Here is a 20,790-nt window from a genome sequence, read left to right as displayed (position 1 = left end):
ACATTCTACTTTCTCTGCAAATCCTGCAGTTCCAAACTTCAACTCTTAATAAATTTAAAAGTGCCATTGCTATTTCTTTACAGTTGCATTTTTTCATCGGAGCAGAGTATGTATTTACTACAGACTAGAGTGCTGTAACTGTGGTTTAATGCTTATTGTTGTATTATATTAAAGATTTGCTTGTTCCAAACCCGCACATTTTGTTTACATCGCCCGTCAGTGTATCACGGGGGAGTCCGTAATCACACGCGCAGTAAGTAAAGGTGATATGCCGACGCCATAATCAGGAAACACTGTTGTTGTGATCGTCACATTGCAGCTCTGATTACAGAAGCCGGTGTTTCGTTTCCACGCCAGGAGGATGCCCATGAGAAAAACCAACACTACAATAATGTACACGAGCTCCCACATGCACCCACGTATAGGTGGATGCACCGTGCTTACAGATGCAGAACAAGAAAGCTGTGAGCCAAGTGATGCACGAGGCCCCCGTGTGTAAGTTTAGTAGGCTGCAGTCGCTCAGCACACACCCCTGTCCCCCGCTCGCCGTCTGTTTCTTCAAAAGACAAAAGCTCCTACTCGTACTCTGCTCGTTAGCGATGGCGGCGAAGGAGACAAACAACACAATTTCTTTTACACACCCGGGCCTCGCAGTCATCAAGACACGCTACGGGCTTTTTAATTTGATTGTCACGCCGCTGCAAACGAGCATTCTCCGCATGCCGCGATCGACACACGGCAGTGAAGAACTAATTGTGCTCCCGCTGCTTGTGATTTGTGACAAAAAGCAGGTTGTTGTGTTGTTTACACCAGCCCTCCAGCAATCCACAATGGCGCCGCGTGTAAACTACAATGTGGCTTTTTACTGCCTGACAGTGGCATTACAGAGCTTCCTGTCTGCCACCGGGGATTAGCGCAATGTTCAATTCTCCACTCAATTTCACCACTGCACATGCTCTATAAGTGGATCTTTGTGTGCGTGTGTGCACTTTTGCGGAAACTGTTATACACAAAGGGATGATATTAGTTAATCATAGCCTTCACTCAGCATAAATAAAGAGCAATTACGTACTCTGCTTCCCAATGGGCTTTTCACTATTAGCACACTAAAGACTCAAAAGGACATTGCATGGCCCATAGCTGATAGTCAGTCGGCTTGCTGAACGATGATGAAGTACCGCAGAGGCTAAATATATGCGGACATCACTACATTCATACGCATTGAATGTGCAGAAAGACAAAACTGAAGAACAACAACAATTAGCATGACGTATTAGATTAAGAGGCAGTGCGGTTTTGTTTAAGAAGGAAGGTAATAGTTTGCATTCAATCTTGTTCCAAAAATGACCTCTTTTTATTCATCTATGTAGTTTTGGCCCCTTTCTGCCAGGGAAAAAAAAAGGCACAAAAGACCGAATGAGCAGATATGGCTGATTTGAAATCTATTGTTGCAATCGATATAAAATTAACTGTGATATTGAGGGTATTGCAAAAAACTAATATTACCACATCTACACAATGTACATGCAATCTCATTGTCACAATAAGCAGTCAAGCCACTACGTGACTAAGTACGGAGCAGCTTTGTATCGAAAAGCTCAACATAGCTCAAGGTCAAATTGAAGGTTTATTGAAGGACACATGTCGGATCTTAAATTATGAAACGGAAAAGGTGATTGAATTTTGGGGTCAAAGGTCACAGAGGTCGGAAAAGGAATTTGGGGAAAACTTGATACATTTACAGGATAGGTAGTATGATGAGGAGAGCATGGGTCAAAGTTCACAGAGGTCACAAATACGGCTGGGGAAGTCATAAGGCACCCACGGTGCTAGAAGTAGTTGAATGGAAAAGGGAAACTACGACGGTGGTCCTGCCTTTGCAGCTCTAATGACTTCCATTCTTCTGGAAAGACTTTTCAAAAGATGGTAACATTTCTATTTATATTTTCAAAAGCACATTCGATCCTTTATTTTCTCTCATTCTGGTTATTTGTGAACGCACCAGACTTCAGAGAGACAGCAAAAAACACCCTGGACTGGTCGCCAGTCAATCGCAGCTCACATTTACCTTGTGACAAGTGGGGAAATTCAATGACTTTTTGTGCTTAGTCCACTGATAAAGGTCACATTTAGATGTGCCTGTATCAAACAAAAAGTGTAAAAATGGGGTTCGCAGTGCATGCAGGCACTTACTGTAGTATGTGCAAACACATACGAGCACTAGCTGGCAGCCACTCATCACCCAGAGAAGCCAACCTAATTTGGAGGACAGTCTCCTTTCCGCCTGCTGGGGAGGCAGCAGGGATTATGAGCCTTTATACACTCTAATCTAGTTTAGCCATGCTGGGAGGACGCGTACACATGCATAGAATTGTGTGTGTGTGTGTGCATGTGTGGGGGTGTGTGTGAACAGAAAGACAACAAAAGGCACATTTTGCCATAATCATAAACGGAAAATAAGGATTGTGCAATTTTACATACAGTGTGTGTGCCTAACATCTCAGTCTGTGTGTGAACAGGGTTAGGGTAGTTCTCAAACAGGCACAAAATGTGACTTAGCCTCTTGTCCTCCAGTGTCAGATGGGAGTTTTCACACAAATAGGAGTACCAAAAAAAAAATCGATGTGTGTGTGTGTCCTAATGCGTCTCATGGCGTTGGACAGCAAGGCACTATCAGTGCCAAAATCAAGGTTGTGAGTATCCTTTCAAAATAACAGAGGCAATTAAGAATGCACTGCAAGAGCAATCAAGACAATCGAGATGGGTAAAATTTGGCTGACATTAATGGGTACAACTCCGAAAAACCTGGGGTGTCCAGGTTGAAAACATTCATCCGTGTAATCTTGGTTTACAATGTCAATAAAGAAACACGTTAGGCCCTAAATGTGTGTCTACTGTGCCCAGTAAGGAAGGGTGAGTATGAGGGTGGATTGGCCAGGACACACGGACATATTCCAAAACACAGGAGACACGTCTGGAGGCCAAACCAGAACCGGGACCGCACTGGGAATCACAGAGGAAGAGTTTAGACAGCGAGAAGGAGAGAGCGGACCACAGATGCTACAAGCCCACACTGTGTAGGAGCTCTGGCTTGACTAATTACAGACTCGCCTGCTGCGTGGAGCCGAGAGTCTACCACAACACAAGCCCCAGTGATGACACTAAACACTGTACGCAAACACACAAATACACACACTCCCAAACACACACGTAACAGCAATTATTGCACAAAGCCGTTTCACAGCTGCTTTATATCCCAATTCCTCAAAACCACACACAAATTCACGTAAATTTTCCAAGCCACCAGGCACTACACAATGTCTTAAACGGTTGCACTTTGAACACCCCCTTCTCCGACACACATATTCAGTTCCCATGCTCCCTATATTGCCTTTTTTGTGTGCGTGATTGCGCTTCACTCGTATAAACAGGATGCTAAAAGTTGCTTAAGTAGACCACTGGCACCATCTGGTGGCCAAAGATACCATTACATATTTGACATCTACCATAAAGTCACCAAAGTACTCACTGGGAATGTGTTGTTCTCTGTTTGTTCTTTCTAAAGCCTTCACGTGTGGTGGAGCTATACAGTATATGGGAAAAGGCTACATTTACAGCTAACAATGCTTGATTAGGTATGTGGATGAGTCTCTACCATGGTACAAACAGCTATGACGACTGATGTACTGTATTTTCAAGCAATTACTAACTACAGCTACTATTATTAGGCACATGGGAAAGGAAAGTTATTGAAAGTGAGAGCAACTTCATCTGTACTGATTAATACAATTGGCCAAAAATGTGAAGATACTGATAACTAATTACAGTATGTCTCACAACAATTATCAGTGATTGAAGAAGGTAGGAAACGTGTGATTATTACTATGAAAAATATAGAGCAATTCACAAGAGAAGTCATCGCAAGGCAAATGACCAAGCACATTGACCAGGTCATGACTCATACTCATCTGGCTTGGAAGAAAAGCAACTAAACCTCACAAGAGGAAACACTTGTTTGTGGCACAGGCTAAGAAAACATCCCTCTAGCGTCCAACCTCAGTTATCTTTCAAGGGGATTAACTCATTCACAGCCCTTGACCAATGCCGCCCTCCTAGATAAAACTGATTGAACATCTGTCGGAATCAATCAGGGTGGAACCAGTTTAGAAAAAAATCTATATAATACAAATATGATACAGTGATTTTTATTTGATTTAAGTTTTTTATTTTTTTAAACAAGCTTCACTGCAAAATTCATCTTCTGCCCTGGCTACTTTCCATAGTTAGCTGGGCTAGACTCCAGCACCCCTGCAACCTTTATGGGGATAAGTTGCATAGATGAATGAGCAATCATATTTTTCTGAATGTGAATTATTTATATAGGAAATGAAAATATTGCCTGTTAAAGAGGGCAGAAATGAGAAGTTATTAACAACAGATCCTTGGGTCAGTGAATCACAGATGGGGGGGAAAATGAAGGCATGGGCAAGTAAAAAATTGCCATATCTAAATTCATGATTTTCAAGGTAAACTAATCTACCCTGGAAGACAGTGAATGAGTTAATGTACAAATGTAGTGTGAATGAGGACACCCATATGTGATCCTTGACCTTGTTCAGCTGGATAGGGAGGAAAAAAAGTGGGAGGAAAGAGAAAGAGCAGTTCAAGGAACGAGGAGCACCCTCTCGACAACAGTCTGCACAGTGTGCGCGTCTATGTGCGCGTGTGCTCCTGGCAGACAGACTAGGCATTAAAATTATTGGTGCCGCCAGTGTGCCGCGGCCCCCGCTGAAAAGAGGGAGCGAAGGAGGGAGGCGAGCGGGGAAGTCAGGGGGAGAAGGCTGTGTGGAGTCACCAAGTGCTAATCGGATACATGTGTGTGTGTGTGGCCAGCGCTGCTCTGAACAGCTGTTCCCATTCTGAGGAGATGGTCGTCAAGCTTACCCCCCCAGCCCCCCTGCTGAAACCCCAAACCACACACACACATATGCTCTATTTTTTGGGAAGCGAAGGTCAGGAATGGGAGTTGGAGTAGAGCTCCAGATAACGATGAAGCAAAGATAACAGTGAGAGGTGTGGAAGTGCTCTTTTCCCCATCCATCAAGAGAACAACAGGAAGCATGTGAAAGCAAAGAGAGGAAGACCCGCTATTAATTTTATCCACGGAAGGAAGGAAGGAAGGGAGCCTCATTTTCCAGTACCAACACACACTTTAGATGAATGCAGTGACAGCATTACAGTAAGGGTTTCAAATTCGGAGTGTGCGTGTGTTACAGGGCAGAGCACGGTGATAGGCCTCAAGGGAGTGTGTCTCTTTGTAGCGGGCAGGGAAGTAGAAGAATGTCAGGAATCTCCTCTGAAGGATGATGAAGGGTCTGTCTGCTCAGCTCAGCCCTTTCTTCCACATTATTGTTGGACCTCTCACTGAGTCACGGTCATCGGGGCTGTAATGTGTGCAATTGTGACTGGTGAGAGCACAGCAGAAATGCAGGAGGAAAAACGAATTTGAGCCAGCGGGTGTTCGAAGGGTTGAAAGTGGTCAGGCATAGAATAAATCATTTGTTTATGTGCAAATACAGTGAAACACATTTTTAATGTTTGACTTTCTTTAGTAAAACGGGAAATTATTTTCCAACCCGGCATGTGAAATTGGATGATTTGATGAGGGATTTTATTTTTATTTTACCCTTTCATTGTTATTCCCTCAAAACAATGGATCAGGGAACCCCCACTTTTCCCAGCAATTCTGATGGTGACACCACAACCAGAATTGATGATCCATGCATGCTTTTTATTGTTGTGCTCGTACGTTTAAACAGAATAGCACAACTGTGGATTGAATGCCAGCAGCCGGCAAAAATCTGTATTCTAGGTGTGACATCATCTGTTAGGAGTTTTTCGTTAGTGGGCAGCGTAAAGGAAGGTGAGAAAGGAAGACTAATGTTATTATTTTGCCTTTTTGCATGGATTCATGTCCAAAATATTTTCTGCTATCATTTTAATAATTTACTGCCGTATTTCATAGCAGCTTTAAATTCAGCAGGGCACAAATAGTTTTGTCAACAGCAGTACCACAACATAATACTGCTTATTCTATTTATATGTGCGCACAAGATGAGGTGAATGATGAATGCAGCAGTTCAGAGGAAGCCAATTGGAACAGTGATGGGACTGCGTGATGGGAGAAATTCAGCTCATGAGATAAAAGGGAAGAGAGTTGGTATGCGTAATGAGCATTCATCGGTGTCCACACACGGATCACAAAAGGTGAGTCATCGTGTCAATTGGTTCTCCTACAAGAAAAACAGCAGTGATTGTCCCTTCATGTTTACCATACATCAGTTGTGTGTAAATAGTATGAAAGAACAATGGCTGAGTGTGACAGAGTAGAATTGCATGCAGGAGAAAACAAGAAGAAAAATATGAGATACACTCACACGTTGTGTGGGTGACAAGGTCAGAAAATTGAGAAGCTGAATAGAGATGAGGGACGTGTGCAGACTCAGCAGCAGATGTTAAGCCATGCCGAGGTTCTTGCAAGAATAATAATCATCTTTATTGTGAATGTTGAAATGAAGACATGTTCTTGAACGTTGTCCTCGCTATTAAACGCTCACAGTAGTGAACACGGGAAGCATTGAAAACAGATTCGTTTTATATGCCCTGCATAGCACCAAAGAAATGTGTGTGAACTTGGGGTCCTCCCAGTGACATGCAATCACTATAAAAATACAGCTGATTCTTTATCTTTTTGCAGTTGTTGAATTGATAGTACAACCATCTTATCTTTAGTGAGGGAAAATCTTCAAGGTCAAAAATCCCAATATAAAAGAAGGTGCTATGACTAAGTACTGTAAAGACAGGCAGTCAGAAAATTGAAGATATTTTTCCCCCAGAAAAACACAAACATAATGAAATATGAATGAGAAAAGGCAAACATTTATATTCTATATTGGATTTTTTTTTAAAAAACAATCCGGTCATCATCGGCTTTAGGGTCAAGAGGGCATCTTGATGTTGGCCCTGAAAGTAAAGGATGCTGCGGGGTCTAAGGGCATGCACCAGCAGAAACAGTGATTAGGTCCACAACACACAAGCACAACTTGAGCACGTGTGCCTGCGAGTTAGAAATACACAGCTTACTCAGCAGGAAAAAAAATCCATGGGCAGATACGGTGGAAATCCTGTAGTGTGTAATACTAACCACTTATCATCCATCTGTAGCAGCTAACAGCTACTTCCAGGTGTTAAGTCTGGTAATGACAACACTGATGCACTCCAGATAAGACACTAGACACAAATCTGTCAACAACGCAAAGATGGCTAAACTGGGCTAAATGACTATTTTTTTCAATATTCATTTAGCATGACAGACATTTTCTTGCAAACATTGAAGGGATTCAAATCACAACTCAACCATCATGGAAGTTAAGACATGACTGGCTCACAAAGAAACTAAGCCCTCCCATACCCTGACAGACGTAGTTGATGTGGACCACCAAGTTACAGATGCTGACTCTTCAAAGCTGGGGCAGGTGATTCCATATTTTTTGACAGGGATCATATAACCACAAAGTGATCATTTAATTAGGTGTCACAAATTTTCAAGTTCTCATCTTGTTTCATCATTTTGTTCCCCTGGTACCAGGCCACAATAGAGCCAAAAGTAAAACCTGCAATTTGCAACCATCAGCGTGGATTTTCACATTTTTATGAAGTTAAATTTTTTTTTTTAATAATATCAGAAAAAAAAATCACAAAGAAGGGAGTTTGTGATAAGTGAAGTCGCAACAATTGAGGGAAGACTGATGATCAGATGACCCAAAAACAATATTAATTTTGAACTTCAGTAATGATGTAATCATGTCTAAATCCCGGCTCATATTTACACAAATGATAAAAATGACAAAATGTATCCAGTTATTCAATTGCAATTGTGACCAATACAGAGCTAAACCTGGTCTCACACTTTAAAACCAGCCATTTAACCAAGGTCAGGTTACACAGGAAGAATTGTATCCATACAGAATCCTTGCAGGATTAAGAAAAAAAATACTCCTCGCGGGGGGGTACGTTGAAGCTACACCAAATAGCGTATTGCGTTGGTGTGGAAAAGGTGGGAGTAAAAAGGGGAAAAGGGGGGGCTAGAGGAAGAAAAACAGGTCCCACTGAGCTACCGTGCAGGCGCCAGCAAAGACAGCATGGGTGGAAGAGCAGGAAGGAGGTGGGGTGCAGTGCGGGGTGTGTGGAGCGGACTACCCTGGTGAAACTCTCAACAGATGCGTGAAGCTCTTGTCAGCATTCCTGCTAGGTAACGCAAGGTCAGGAGCGAGCAGGAAGACAATATGAGGACTATTTGGGCTCCCTGAGCGCCAGATGTGTTTTAATAAGACGGCTGCCCTCCGAGCTAATAAGGTCAGCCTCTGGCTCCAGCCAGACGAGCAAACAAGTAGACTCTTGGCAGGAATTCAGCTCCAGCTTGGCACAGCCTCCTTTTCTGTTTCCTGCTTTGCTCTCTCACTCTTACAAGCTGTGGAGACCGAGCGAGGCCAAAATCATGGCACTCTGCATGCGTGTGTATGTGTTTCTGATACCGACACGCACACACCCCTTCTATTAGACACTTCCCTTTTTTCTCTAAGAGGAGAGGCAACAGTGCGCCATTAAATCCAGAGCCTTTGAAAACATCTGTGCCTGAATTGTGCACTTTCTTGGATGCAAATAAACACACACATACGCACAGAGCGAGTCATCGCTATCTTCCGTGACTGTAAAAAGCCAATGATAAAAATGTTAAAAGACTAAAATTTGTCAACAACAAAAAAGCAATAAATTATTCTCCTCAAGAGAGAGGAAACTAAAAAGCCAGCTACAGCGCCAGTTAGATTGGCTTGCGCTGTACTGGAACAGAGACGAGAAGATGCAAAGAATGAAGGGGAGGGAGAAGATTTAGGGTTGAGAATAAGAGCGTTAATTAAGGAATAGACAAAGTTCAGGAAATCAAAAGCAAAGCCCAGGCGAGCATTTAATTATACAAGTCACATGGCAAAACAAATCCAAACAGCATTAGGAATGCAGACTCTTATGGGACTAAGAAACTTTTTGGGAAAAGTAACAGATACAGACCGCCGGTTACCTATTGTTCAAATGCAAAAAGCGCGTTTGGGAGGAAAAGCTGACCTCATCTTCAGCTTTGCAAGACATTGGTGTATCAAGCAGAGCTTGTCCTAATGGTGAGTGCACTTCTCAAATATTTACCTCAGGCCGGAGCCACAGGATCACACAGACAGTAGCTCCCCCATAAACATGGACCCCGCTCTCACCTATGTCTCTTGTTCACTCACAAGCGAGCGAGTTGGAAAATGTGGCAGGAATATAAAGAGTAAGGTCGTCTTTTCGTGTTTATAGAATATATTGTGTTTAGTTTGGTGGAGGTTGAACTGGGAAATGGGATTCGGTTTTTTTATTAGAAAATTATCAGTTGACTTATTCTAAAATGGCTGGAAAAATATGCCTCAGCAGTAAAATGAGCCATTATAACAACATTTGGATTTTTTTTATAATACCACAAAGGAAGCATAACTTTAAAGACACATAAATCTTTGATTACATGTTTAAAACAAAATAAACAACTGTGAGATCTATAATTCGAGTTTAACTAGATTTTCATCAATTAAAGCCTTTTGAGAAGAATCTAAGTCTTTCAATTAACTTGTATACACTTATTAATTTTACAAACACATTGCACCCAAATGTAACCACTTTACAATGTGTAAAGAGGTTAAAATTCAGTCAACTCAGGGATGAGAAAGCAGGTTTCCCCCTAAATTCAACAGATGCTTTCATATGAAGTAAACACTATAAATATTACTAAGCATGACATTGGACTCCCAGCCAAGGAACAAGTTAGCTGGACAAAATCCCATCATCCATCAGTGATCTCTGAGTAGCCCCCAGAGATTACACCTTCCTGTTTTAATGCAGAAAGACAGGGAACATTAGGACCAATGAAATTTGAGACAACTTCATCACAGAGAGTTTGTGGTCACGAGGTCAAGCAGGCCTGGTCGTTGAGCAGCGAGTTATGTACCAGCACCAAGCTGACCACCTTTTGTTGCTCACTCACAAACGTCTGCCTTTCCCACGGTTTCAGCGGATCCACAGGTTGACGTATGGCAGCTTTTAAAGAACGATTGTCAGTCGAGTTTTACGGCCTATCGCGGAGATCCAACAGGACCGCTGCCAAGTAATGCAGCTGGAGACCACTGACCAGCTCAGTAACACTCAATAAAAGATGCCCTAGTACCAAGAGTAACCTGTAAAAGGCAGCATGGTGCCACAATGCATCTAGGCTGCAGGAAAATACAAATAACTTAAGTAATAAAAGAAGATAGGAAAGTTGTGCTTGGGAAATTTGAAATGGAAAACAAATCCGTAATAGCGATAGCTCTAACAGCACAAAGTTACGTAGCTTGCCTGAACTTGGTGTTGAGCCCAGAAATGGATTTGCCATCGCGAATATTGTACAGGTTTAAACTACAGTCTTTGGGCTTGGCAGTTTTTAGACTAATTTCCCTACCACACCCAAAACTTGAAGTGAATAAGGCCTGGTTGGAAAAATTGGCTCAATTGCCAGTTCAAGTATGATTATACCCCTCTTAACATGTACTAGCATACTTGACCTGGCTACAAACCTGCCGTGATCAGAGTCTGACCTTGAGAAATAAATATTCATTAGCGCGCTTATAAATTACCTGACCTATGACCTCCCTTCTCACTTCCTGCTCCTGCAGGCGGAAATGAATTCTCTTCACCTGTGTGCCCCTTGCCCTGTTTGATGTGATACTCGTGCGTGTTTGAAGAAGCTTTCAAAAAGATGCGTGAGAGGCCATGTCGTACAAGAGAGGTCTCCTCCAACATCACAGGAATAATCAACTTTGATTGGGGTCACAATTTCAATTGAATGGCTGAATGAAGAAACCCAGCTGCAGTAACTATGACAACCAGCATAAGCATTGTTGTAATTTAGCACTAAAAACACTTGTCATGTGCTTGTTATTGTACCGTCAGCATTGCCATATCTCAAGACATTAGACAGAGAGCTGAAACTTGGCTGCAAATGGGTCAATGACCTCAAGCATACAGCCAACATTGTTAAAAAGTGGCTTGAGTATAAAAAAAAGTTAAGTAATGTTTTGGCTTGCCCATGGTCTATCCTTGTCAATGTCAGGCAATTCAATTTAAATTAAATCAAATGACATGCACAATTTAAAATAGAAAAGAAAAAGGTTTGGTTTGAGCCAAAAGAAGGACTGTTTATGCACAAGTATGCAAATGATGTGTATGGTTACAGGCCTTCCTAAAATTGAGCCAGGAAAAACCCAAAACCAAATGTTTTCTTTCAAAAGTCCTAAGAAACAAACATCAAATTTAGCTGTGTTTAACTTTAGCGATTCCACTGGCATGTTCATTTAGTCATTGTAACTAGAATGATAAGTTAGAGCTCACAGTGATAAAAAAAAATCTATATCTAAACTCAACTTCTCCAAAATGGAAACGTCATAAATGGATGAGATGTAAAGTGCATATCAACAGCAGGGATGCTGCAGACAAAACTGTGTGTGTGTGTGAGTACCTGTGTGTGCAGTCCCATGTAAGCATGTCTGAAACAGATGGGAGGAAAAAGAGAGAGAGAGAGAGAGAGAAATAAGAGAGGGGTAAAAGGAGAATAGCGACAGCAAGTCTGCAACGGCTTGTGTGCATGTGTGTGTGTTGACTGGGGGGGTGGGAAGGGGGACGACAAGAGGGAGTAGTGTGGTTAGGCATCCAGAGTCACTGAACATTTTTCTGGCAGGCCCTTGCTATGCTCCTGGCCGCTTGCCCAGCTCTGAAGCAAACTTAAACAAACTCCTGTTGCAGCCATCTGCTGGGCCCGCGGGATAAATCACAGCACTGCTTCACTCTGTACTGCTCAGCCACACCGCTATCAGGTTACTGTGTTAGCGGCCGCACACATACACACACACACGGACACACACACACACTTTCACACAGGCAGACACACTCACACCGAACTACGCGTCAGCCTGGAGCCAGAGCCTGCCATGGGGCTCACACCACCAGGAGAGGCCAGCAACATGTGGCCCCTCTAATACCACAGGGAGAGATGAAGCGGAAGGGGGAGAAAAAAGGAGGGGAAGAGGAACAAAAGAGGGCAGGATTGGATGAGGGGGGCAAAAAAAAAAGATGGCGGGGGAAAGTGAACGAAGCGAGTGAGGAGAATCCCTCCGACGGCAAACGTGATGCGCCAAGAGCTATTTTTATTGTGCCCTGTGGAGAAGGGGAACATAAAAACATATTGAAGCCTCCTGCCTGTGCTTCCCAAACAACTTAAGCTTTTAAAATTGATGTCAATTGAGGGAGGAAACCTAATTCTTGATATATTGTGTTTACACTAACTTGTCACTGATCTCTCACTGACGCTGCTGCTATTTACGTATCAGATGTGCGATAAGGTGACATTCAACCCTTAACAATGACACCAGCTTTACATGTGAAATCATGTCCTCCTAAAGTGGCTACATTACTGCAGCCTCGAATGAACAACAAAAGGCATTACGGAAGGCATGTGCAGCATCTATCTGCCGCACAGATGGTGACGCTGTATGTGTATTTCTGATTCATCGCAAAGTCATGCCAGTAAAAGATGTGCAAGAGTGAAAACAAACCTCAACACGTGAAAAATCTGTTAAGTGTGCTTGAATTACTAAAATTAGTTTAACAATCATAAATTTGACGCACTAGTTTTAAAATCTTCAAGTCCATAAATATTATTCCAAACCAGTCCCATAGAGGGCATCACAGTGGAAGGGAAGTGCAATGATGCTTTGAGATACGAGTGATCTAACTGTGCTAGGGAAGTCATAAAACAGAGTAAAACGTGTTTAACGCAACTCCCAGTTCAAGTTTAAAATCAGAGTAAACAAAACAAAGTGAAGCAGACATTTTGTCTCAGAGTTCATTGGATTGATGCTAACACATTGGGAAATGCAATACCTCGCATAATGAAAGCGTCTACTATAATATGGGGGTATTGTAATGCTTTTAAGGGACAGAACATCTGTGCAAACAATCAGAAGTAATTTTATTTAATGAATCGAAACAATGTTTGATTTCAGTTTTCTGATGTGTAAGTCATGATTGTGTGTTTTCTGAATCTTAAAGTAACAGTCATTAAAGACAATTGTGCATCAAGCACTTATTATCAAATGTTAAAATCAAAGCTGAGCATACTTGCGTGTTTATTTTTGATTGCTTGCAACTCACACTGGACAAAATGACAGATTCACAACTTGACTGTTCACACTGAGATTCTTGACACTAATTTCAATCACCTTGAGTGACGGGCAAAGCGTTTGAAAATTCAAGCAACTCTTTTTCAACTGTCCGACCTGGTCAAATTTCTGATACAGCCAAAAATTCTTTAAATGCATAAGGAATCAACCCTGATTCTGTATTTCTTGATTCAGTCAAGCAAAGCATGGCTTCTTAGTTTGTGCTGATTATGACCAGCTTCAGACAGAAGTATAGTTAGTGTCTTAAGAGAACCATTCAGAAAAAAAAATGTTATTTGTTGAGGAGCATTCTGAAGCAAACGGAAAGGGTCATGTGTTCTGATGAATACAGGGTGACATTGTTTGGGAGCTTTATCAAGATAAAATGAATGTGATGCGAGTCTCTGGAGGCATTTATGCAATTTGTTTTTGTTTTTAAATTTGGTTTGTTTTGTTTTTTGCAGTAGGTCAGCTCTTACTTCAATGAAGTCAAAATAAATGATGTCTCCTGACTATAGCAAATCAAGAATTTATTACTTCTGTGGCCTTTGGTGTATTCTCAATGGTACTGAAGCATTAAAAAGACAAAGAAAGGATTCAAATTTAAAAGTCTGGTACAAGTTACATGCCTCTAGGACACTGTGTGCAGACTACTTCACTTCAGTCATCATGGCTTCCGCCTGAATTTCATGCAACACTCTGACATCAAACTCCGACCAAAAACTCCCTGCTCTGTCTGTCACACAACCCAGCTGTCCTGCTAGAGCAAGCTGTCAGAGACCAGGTGGTTGGTCCGCACCAGGGGGCAGTGGGGTCATGGCTAGAGGGGATGCTAATGGAAGGAAAGAGTCATCCAAGGAGGGAACGACTTCCCAAGCCAAAAATGGATCCCTCAAGATGACCACTACAGTTGATTATCCCTCCTCTGATTGGCCGACAGAAAGAAAGTAAACAAATCCACCGTCTGGTTGCTTGGAGTCAAGCACGCTGAGTGAAGGGTGCCAAGTAAATTTAGCCCACGACATGCTATTCAGGGTTCCATCTGACATCTACAGTTTTTCCTGACAGCAGGGTGACGTCTTCTTTAATCCAGTTTAAATGATCACCGCGAGACGGAGAAAACGCACGAGTGACGCGACAACGGCACTGAAACAAGAGAAACAGAGGGCAAAAAAAGGAAGACGGAGTGAAAAAAAAGCTAGAAACATATGTTAAGTTACATGTTAAAAATAGTACCAAGAGTGGCTACCGTGTAAGCGCACACATGCACACAATCGGCCCTGCACACTGACAGCTGTGGCACAATCCAGCTGCATTTGGGAGCACAAGAGCAAACACCTGCCAGTGCGGCAGGCCACCTGGCAAACACACGTGCACAAACACACTTGCAGCTGTTGTGAATTTAGATGCAGATCAAAGATTATATATTATACGTGTCCGAGTGGAGGCAGGTTTCCATGGGTGTGTATATGTGTGTGTGGGGGTGTGCGTCTCTGTGTGTCTTACAGCAAGGGGGCAGCTGGAGGAGAGCAGAGTTGTAGTTGCTTTGCACTCTGTCCTCTATAATTACGCCAGTTAAACCTGGTTTACTACTGTAAAACATGCACTCTAAATTTCAGGGGAGCACTGCATAACAGGCTTAAGTACAAACATCACTATAATCACCGCAAGCTATCAAAATCAAATATTTACTATATTTTTCAGACTGAGTAGCAACAGCCAAAGAATCAACAATGAACGGGAACAAAATACGTATGTTATTCCTCCCATTTCTCTATCCACAGAAGGCTAACACCTAGTGGCCAACTCCTAACTTTAAGTCCTCAGCTGATTAATAAAAATATTTTTTTTAAAAACTACATTAAGCTCCAAGTATTTGTATATACTGGCCCAAGCTAAATAACTACCAAGTTTGAAGATGATCAGTTCTCAAATGACGAAAGAGTAAGACTTTGAGGTCAGATTTCACAAGAACAACTACTACTACTACTTGAGCCTGTAATAACAAACACGTTTGAGGCTTAGTGTTGCTACTGTTTTAGTTCCTGATTTGCCCCCCTGGGAAAATTAATGCCCACCTTTGCACTTCAGATGAAAAAGGTCAATATTTTCCTGATATACACTGAACTCCATTCTGGCACTTGAGGTGCTGACGTCAAACCCCTGAACACCAGCTTTGTTTTCCCATTGTCTGCCCATGACGTTAATGTCAGAAGGGGAAAACAACAAGCCATAAGCAGACGCGTGACGCTGTAATTCTTCATTCATTCTCTACTCTCAATGGCATTCCTTTCTCTGGAACAGGAAGTGAGGAAGAATCTCGACTGGAAACCCTTGATCAGATCTTAATGAGCTTGAGTTAGTAATTGATCTTCCTAGGAAGTTAACATTCACAGAAATGTAATGCTTAAGCAACACGTTACAAATTTTGGAATTCCATAATATATACACTACTATGCTGGCCACCAATTCAGGGTGTCCCCTGCGTCTGGCCTGAATCAGCTGGGATAGGCGCCACCACCACCCGCAACCCTAGTGAGGATAAAGCGGTTCAGAAAATGATATGAGATAAGAATACAAATAACCCATTCAAAAAAATCTATCATGCGCCTCTTTTTTCCCCTCTGTTCGTTCATGAAAAGGACATTTTAGATATTTCTGTTAAATCTATTAAATCTCAGCAAAATGCCATGCATAAAACATGACCCAAGAAGACAAAACACCTGTTGCCTGTTGCCCCCTCTTTTTCTCGCTCTCTCTCTCTCACTCACTCACTCACTCACTCACTAACTAACTCGCTGGCTCTCAGTCCCACTTCCCAACAGAGACAATGTCACTTAATACAGCTTATTAACTCACACAGGCCAAAATGAGCCAAGCCACCTGCAAGCACCCTGGTCCAAAATGATCACCCGAAACCTTACCACACATGACACTTCTCCCATTCTGCAACACCTCGGTCTCAATAAGCAAAAGCCGATCCCATAATTAGACTCTATGTTAGGAGTACCCGCTATGAGCTCATCAGAGAGCATGTGTGACTATACTCAACCGTATAAAAACAAGTTGTAAGAACACCAGTAGACTTTTGTCCTAAATATTTGCTAAACGTTGCCGCGTATCAGAGAATTTCGAAGGAAGTGCAAAACTTCCGTTATCTTCAGGGACAGATAGAGAATGCAGTGGACAGCTCCCGACAGCTGGCGTGAGTGTGCTTCCATTTTGAGATTGCCGAGTGCGAATGGCATCCACAGATGTTTGTCTTATGTCCTGCGAGGCTGTACAGTCGGTAACTGTTTGCATGAGAGAGCGGTTCATGAGGCCAACTGGCGGTCTAAAGGCTCCTCAGCGCTTCATTAAAACATCACAAGCACTTGCACAACCCCACTGGCTCCCATTTCCATTCTCCACCCTCAGCTTTAAAACAGCAGGATGAACATTTTTACTCAAGAATGACATTTAAGTATGGTAAGAAGGGGTATTAGAGTTAAATATGAAATATTTCTATTTTTGGAAGTGGATCGAGTGTGAAAAAATGACAGTACTTTTTTTTTAAATCTCAAACTGGACACAAAATTAAGTTTTGGCTTTCAGATGCTTCAATGACTAGTGTCGTGAATTCTAAATCCTTAATTGAGTGATGTATATCTTGATATATATATATACATATACATACATACATATAGATATACATACATATATACACACATATATATATAATATATACACACATATATATATAATATATACACACATATATATATAATATATACAATATACACACACATATATACACATATATACATACACATACATATATATATACATACACATATATACATACACATATATATATATATATATATATATACACATACATATATATATATATATATATATACATATATATATATATACACATATATATATATATTTATATACATCACTCAACTAAGGATTTAGAAAGAGTGAAAAAGTTCTTAAGGGAGACAAATGCTATCCTTTTTGTTCAAGAAAACACAATGATGGCATTGGCCTTCAAAACCCAAACTTTGCTTCAAGTGTTTACAAAGGTTTGTTGCTGTTTCTGTCATCATGGTTCACAAAAGAAGTTTCAAACCTCACTATATAAACAAATAGATTGAGTGAAATTACTAAACAAGCCATTTTCAAACTCAAGTTTACAAAGGAATATAAAATGAAAACCTTTCATGTTACCTTGGATGTGACAACAATTCAATTCACAAATTGTCAGCATCACTTGCTACGTGAAAACGGAGGTCACTCCAGTGCAAATTCATTGACAATGAAAATTCTAAGGAAAATAGGGAGCTAAAAAGCATCATTTACCAAGGCTGGCAGCTTTTATGCATGGTGAAAAAGAAATATCTAAAAATAACCAACCTGTTGTCCAGGCTTTGGTGAGGTTAATTGTACTTCCTCTCGCTCCCCATCTGATGTTCCATGTCGCATCCTCTCTCTCTCCTCCGGTACGCTTTGTCCCACCTGAACCATGGCCTTGCAATCCACACACGAGCCGACCATCAGTCTCCTTCCATCATCCACCATGAGCGTGTGAGCACTACGGGGGGCATATAGGAAGACAGGTAGCCTAGCCACAGTGACCGTAGAAAGCCGCCCTTGCCTGCGCTGCTCCTGCCTGCAGAAGAAGCACGCAAACACCTCACAAGTGTACTGGCGAGCCCAAGGAGAGCTTGAAGGGCCCGATGTCGAGGGTGCGGTAGGGCCTGGGCCTCGGCTTTCATGCCGGGCCCACTGATTGTGCAGGTCGTGGTAGCAAAGTGCACAGGCCGAAACCAGGCCCGTGGTATCCACCGGCTTGGCTCGAGGAGCAGGCGGATGCACAGTGAGGAACGGGAAGAATGGCTCCTTCTCGCCACAACGTCCAGGCGGGTTGACGTGAAGCTGGAACTCACAGCTCGTAGATAAGTCTGATCCACATAAGTAACACACTGACGCGGGCTTCTTAGACGAAGCCCCTGCTTGAGATCCGAACCCTTCGATAGCCATGACGGAATGGTACCTGACCAGGAAGGAGCTGACGGAGGTGATGAGGTCCTCGCTGAGACAAAGGCGATATGCACTCCAGATGTCCTCAAGGATTAAAAGGCACTGTGGGCAGCAGTGCACACATCCATTTCGCATTGGCCTGGCATTGGGTGGGCAGGGGAGCATATTGATGAAGGGAAAATACATGACACCGCGTGACTTCCCTACGCTAGCTTGCGCGTGCACTACTTTATCTGCCGTGCACTCTTGGCCGCATAGAAAACACGCCTCACGGGCAGTTTCCATCGGCTGAGTGGGCTTGTTCTGCAAGTTTAGTGGGACGACGTAGAGGCGTTGAAGCACGGGAACATCGGCCGTTTGGAAGTTGTGCCACTGCTGCATGAGGGAGGCGTGGCAGCTGCCGCACACCAGGGTCGCACCTGCAGGACTGATGGCTAGCGCACCTGGAGGGGGGCTGTGCAGCCACAGGAAGGGAAAGAAAGGTTCCCCTTGTGCCGTTTCCTGCTTTTGAACACTCACTTGATAACTCCCACCTCGTCCAAACTCAGTGCCGCAAATGAAGCATGCGGATCCGTCTGCGCTCGACTCTACACTGTGGTGCAGTTTTGCTACCTTTTGGGTCAAAAGGTCACCGGTAGGAATACGGTGTTTGACATTTTTACTATGGCGAAGGTCCATATCTTCATCACTGGTGATGTTAATCTCATCTTCATCTGAGTTGCTCCCTCTCGGAGCATCTCGATTACATTTAGGCTGAGCGGCGGAGGTGGCGGGGGAATAACCAGGTGTGACGTGTCTCTGGTTCCCGTCCTCCAACCACGACCTGTTGCGCATGATGACTCCGTTGTCCTGCACTGATGACTCGGGGAAATGATGATCACGGCTCCGCTGGGGAACACTCTCCTGGAACTTTGCCAAAGAAAAGCTTGTCTGACACACATTGTTCATCAGTTTAGGGGCACGTCTGATAGGCGGTGCGCTTTCTGCTTTGGGTGACCCTGGCGCCCCGTAGACTCCGACCGAATAGCGTGGAAGTGTCCTGGGTGAATCGGGGCTGTTTTTAACACAGTTTTTCCTGTTCACCTCCCTCTGCGATTTCCCAGCTGCTCTCGGGCACTTGTCCTTGTTCCCGGCACCCCTGTCCAACACGTCCATCTCCTGGTCTGACAGGTTGTCAGAGAAGGAGGAGAAATCCGACTCGGCGCCTCCGTCATAGTTGTGGCTCCCGGTGCTGATTCTCCTCTCCAACTCGTAGGAGATGTTCCACTCCTGGGGGACCCGACGGGAGTCGCACTGGTAGGGCCGTTTGAGCCAATACATGCGCTTCTCGACGGGCGTCCTGCTCCTCTCGAAGGAGTTCCATTGCTCCGCGAGGAAGCAGTGACACACGGCGCACACCAGCGCGTGACCCTCCGGGCTCAGCTCACTCGCACCTGGAGCTGGCTCCTGGTTTTGAAGGAAGGGGAAAAATGGGAAGCGTTCCTTCTGATATGTCACTTGCAGCCTGAGCTCCTTCCCAGTCGTTACCCCGCTTCCGCATATGAAACAGTGCACCAGTCCCCCCAGGCCGTAGCGGTCGGCTCTGGACGCGTTGACCGGCAAAGGGCTCTCCTCGCCGGGCATGGCCGCAGCCACGAGTCGGTGTTTCCGAGACGCGAGCGCCAGATCCTTGTCACGGGGGGAATGCATTGTGTTCCAAAAGAACCGACGCCAGGCTACACGGCATATGTGCTCCCCGTGCTCCCTCTCTCGTATCTCCGAGTTAGGCAATACATTTCAGTCCAGTGGATGATAAGAGCGACGACAGTCCATTGAAAAGTACGGCAGCGTGCAGCCAAGGTAGCAAAGCGGCGACTCGGCTCTCCCACTGATAAATCCACTTTAACGAGACGGCAACCCACGCGGGTTTTGGACGTGGTACTCCATACGCTGCTTTACGCGAGAGGTCCGGGAGAAACATGGCAGCGAAAATCAGCCTCCCCGGCGAACTTTTTTCTGCTTTGCCTCCGCGCTGCAAAGTTTGGCTGCGAACTCGCTCACAGTTCAGCGGCATCCCAGACGCACGGCACCCGCCGAGACACCCCGAAGGCAACCCCCCACACCCCCGATGACTCCCCCTTTCGAACAGCCCCCCAGCCGTTCTGCTCGTTTATGATTCGGGAGATTATTCTCATGCAAGCTGCCCGCATGCGTCAACACACGCAGCGTGTACACACGGCATTTCCACTGAAGCATACGTGATGCACATCATAGGGGAAGTTGCTTGCCAGTCATTTATATCGCTCTTAAAAACAAGTGCATCATATTGTATATCCCAGATGTTCAGTATTCATCAATGCAACATGCATTGTATTTGGATTTTATGTATCAAATGTGATTCAAAATATTAAAGGAATCTAAAGAAAGGGTGGGCAAACTATTCCAC

The 20,790-nt window shown here is 43.6% G+C and overlaps 1 protein-coding gene across 2 annotated transcripts in view; it reads right to left on the bottom strand.

Annotated features, from left to right (window-relative positions):
• The window catches only part of gse1b (Gse1 coiled-coil protein b), a 135,275-nt gene extending 114,822 nt beyond the window's left edge, over window positions 1–20,453 (bottom strand). The window contains exon 1 of one of the 2 annotated variants that reach the window (XM_077589248.1): window positions 17,739–20,453. In XM_077589248.1, coding sequence (XP_077445374.1) covers window positions 17,739–20,054 — 2,316 coding nt within the window. In that variant the 5' untranslated portion in view covers window positions 20,055–20,453. The remainder of the gene's footprint in view (window positions 1–17,738) is intronic. The other variant, XM_077589239.1, reaches the window with a different exon arrangement.
• Window positions 20,454–20,790: the final 337 nt, after the last annotated feature.

The sequence above is a fragment of the Stigmatopora argus genome, chromosome 2, assembly GCF_051989625.1.
Source record: "Stigmatopora argus isolate UIUO_Sarg chromosome 2, RoL_Sarg_1.0, whole genome shotgun sequence".
Lineage (NCBI taxonomy): Eukaryota > Metazoa > Chordata > Actinopteri > Syngnathiformes > Syngnathidae > Stigmatopora > Stigmatopora argus.
Note: the sequence above shows the minus strand (reverse complement) of the source record. Positions and strands in the feature narration are given on the sequence as shown.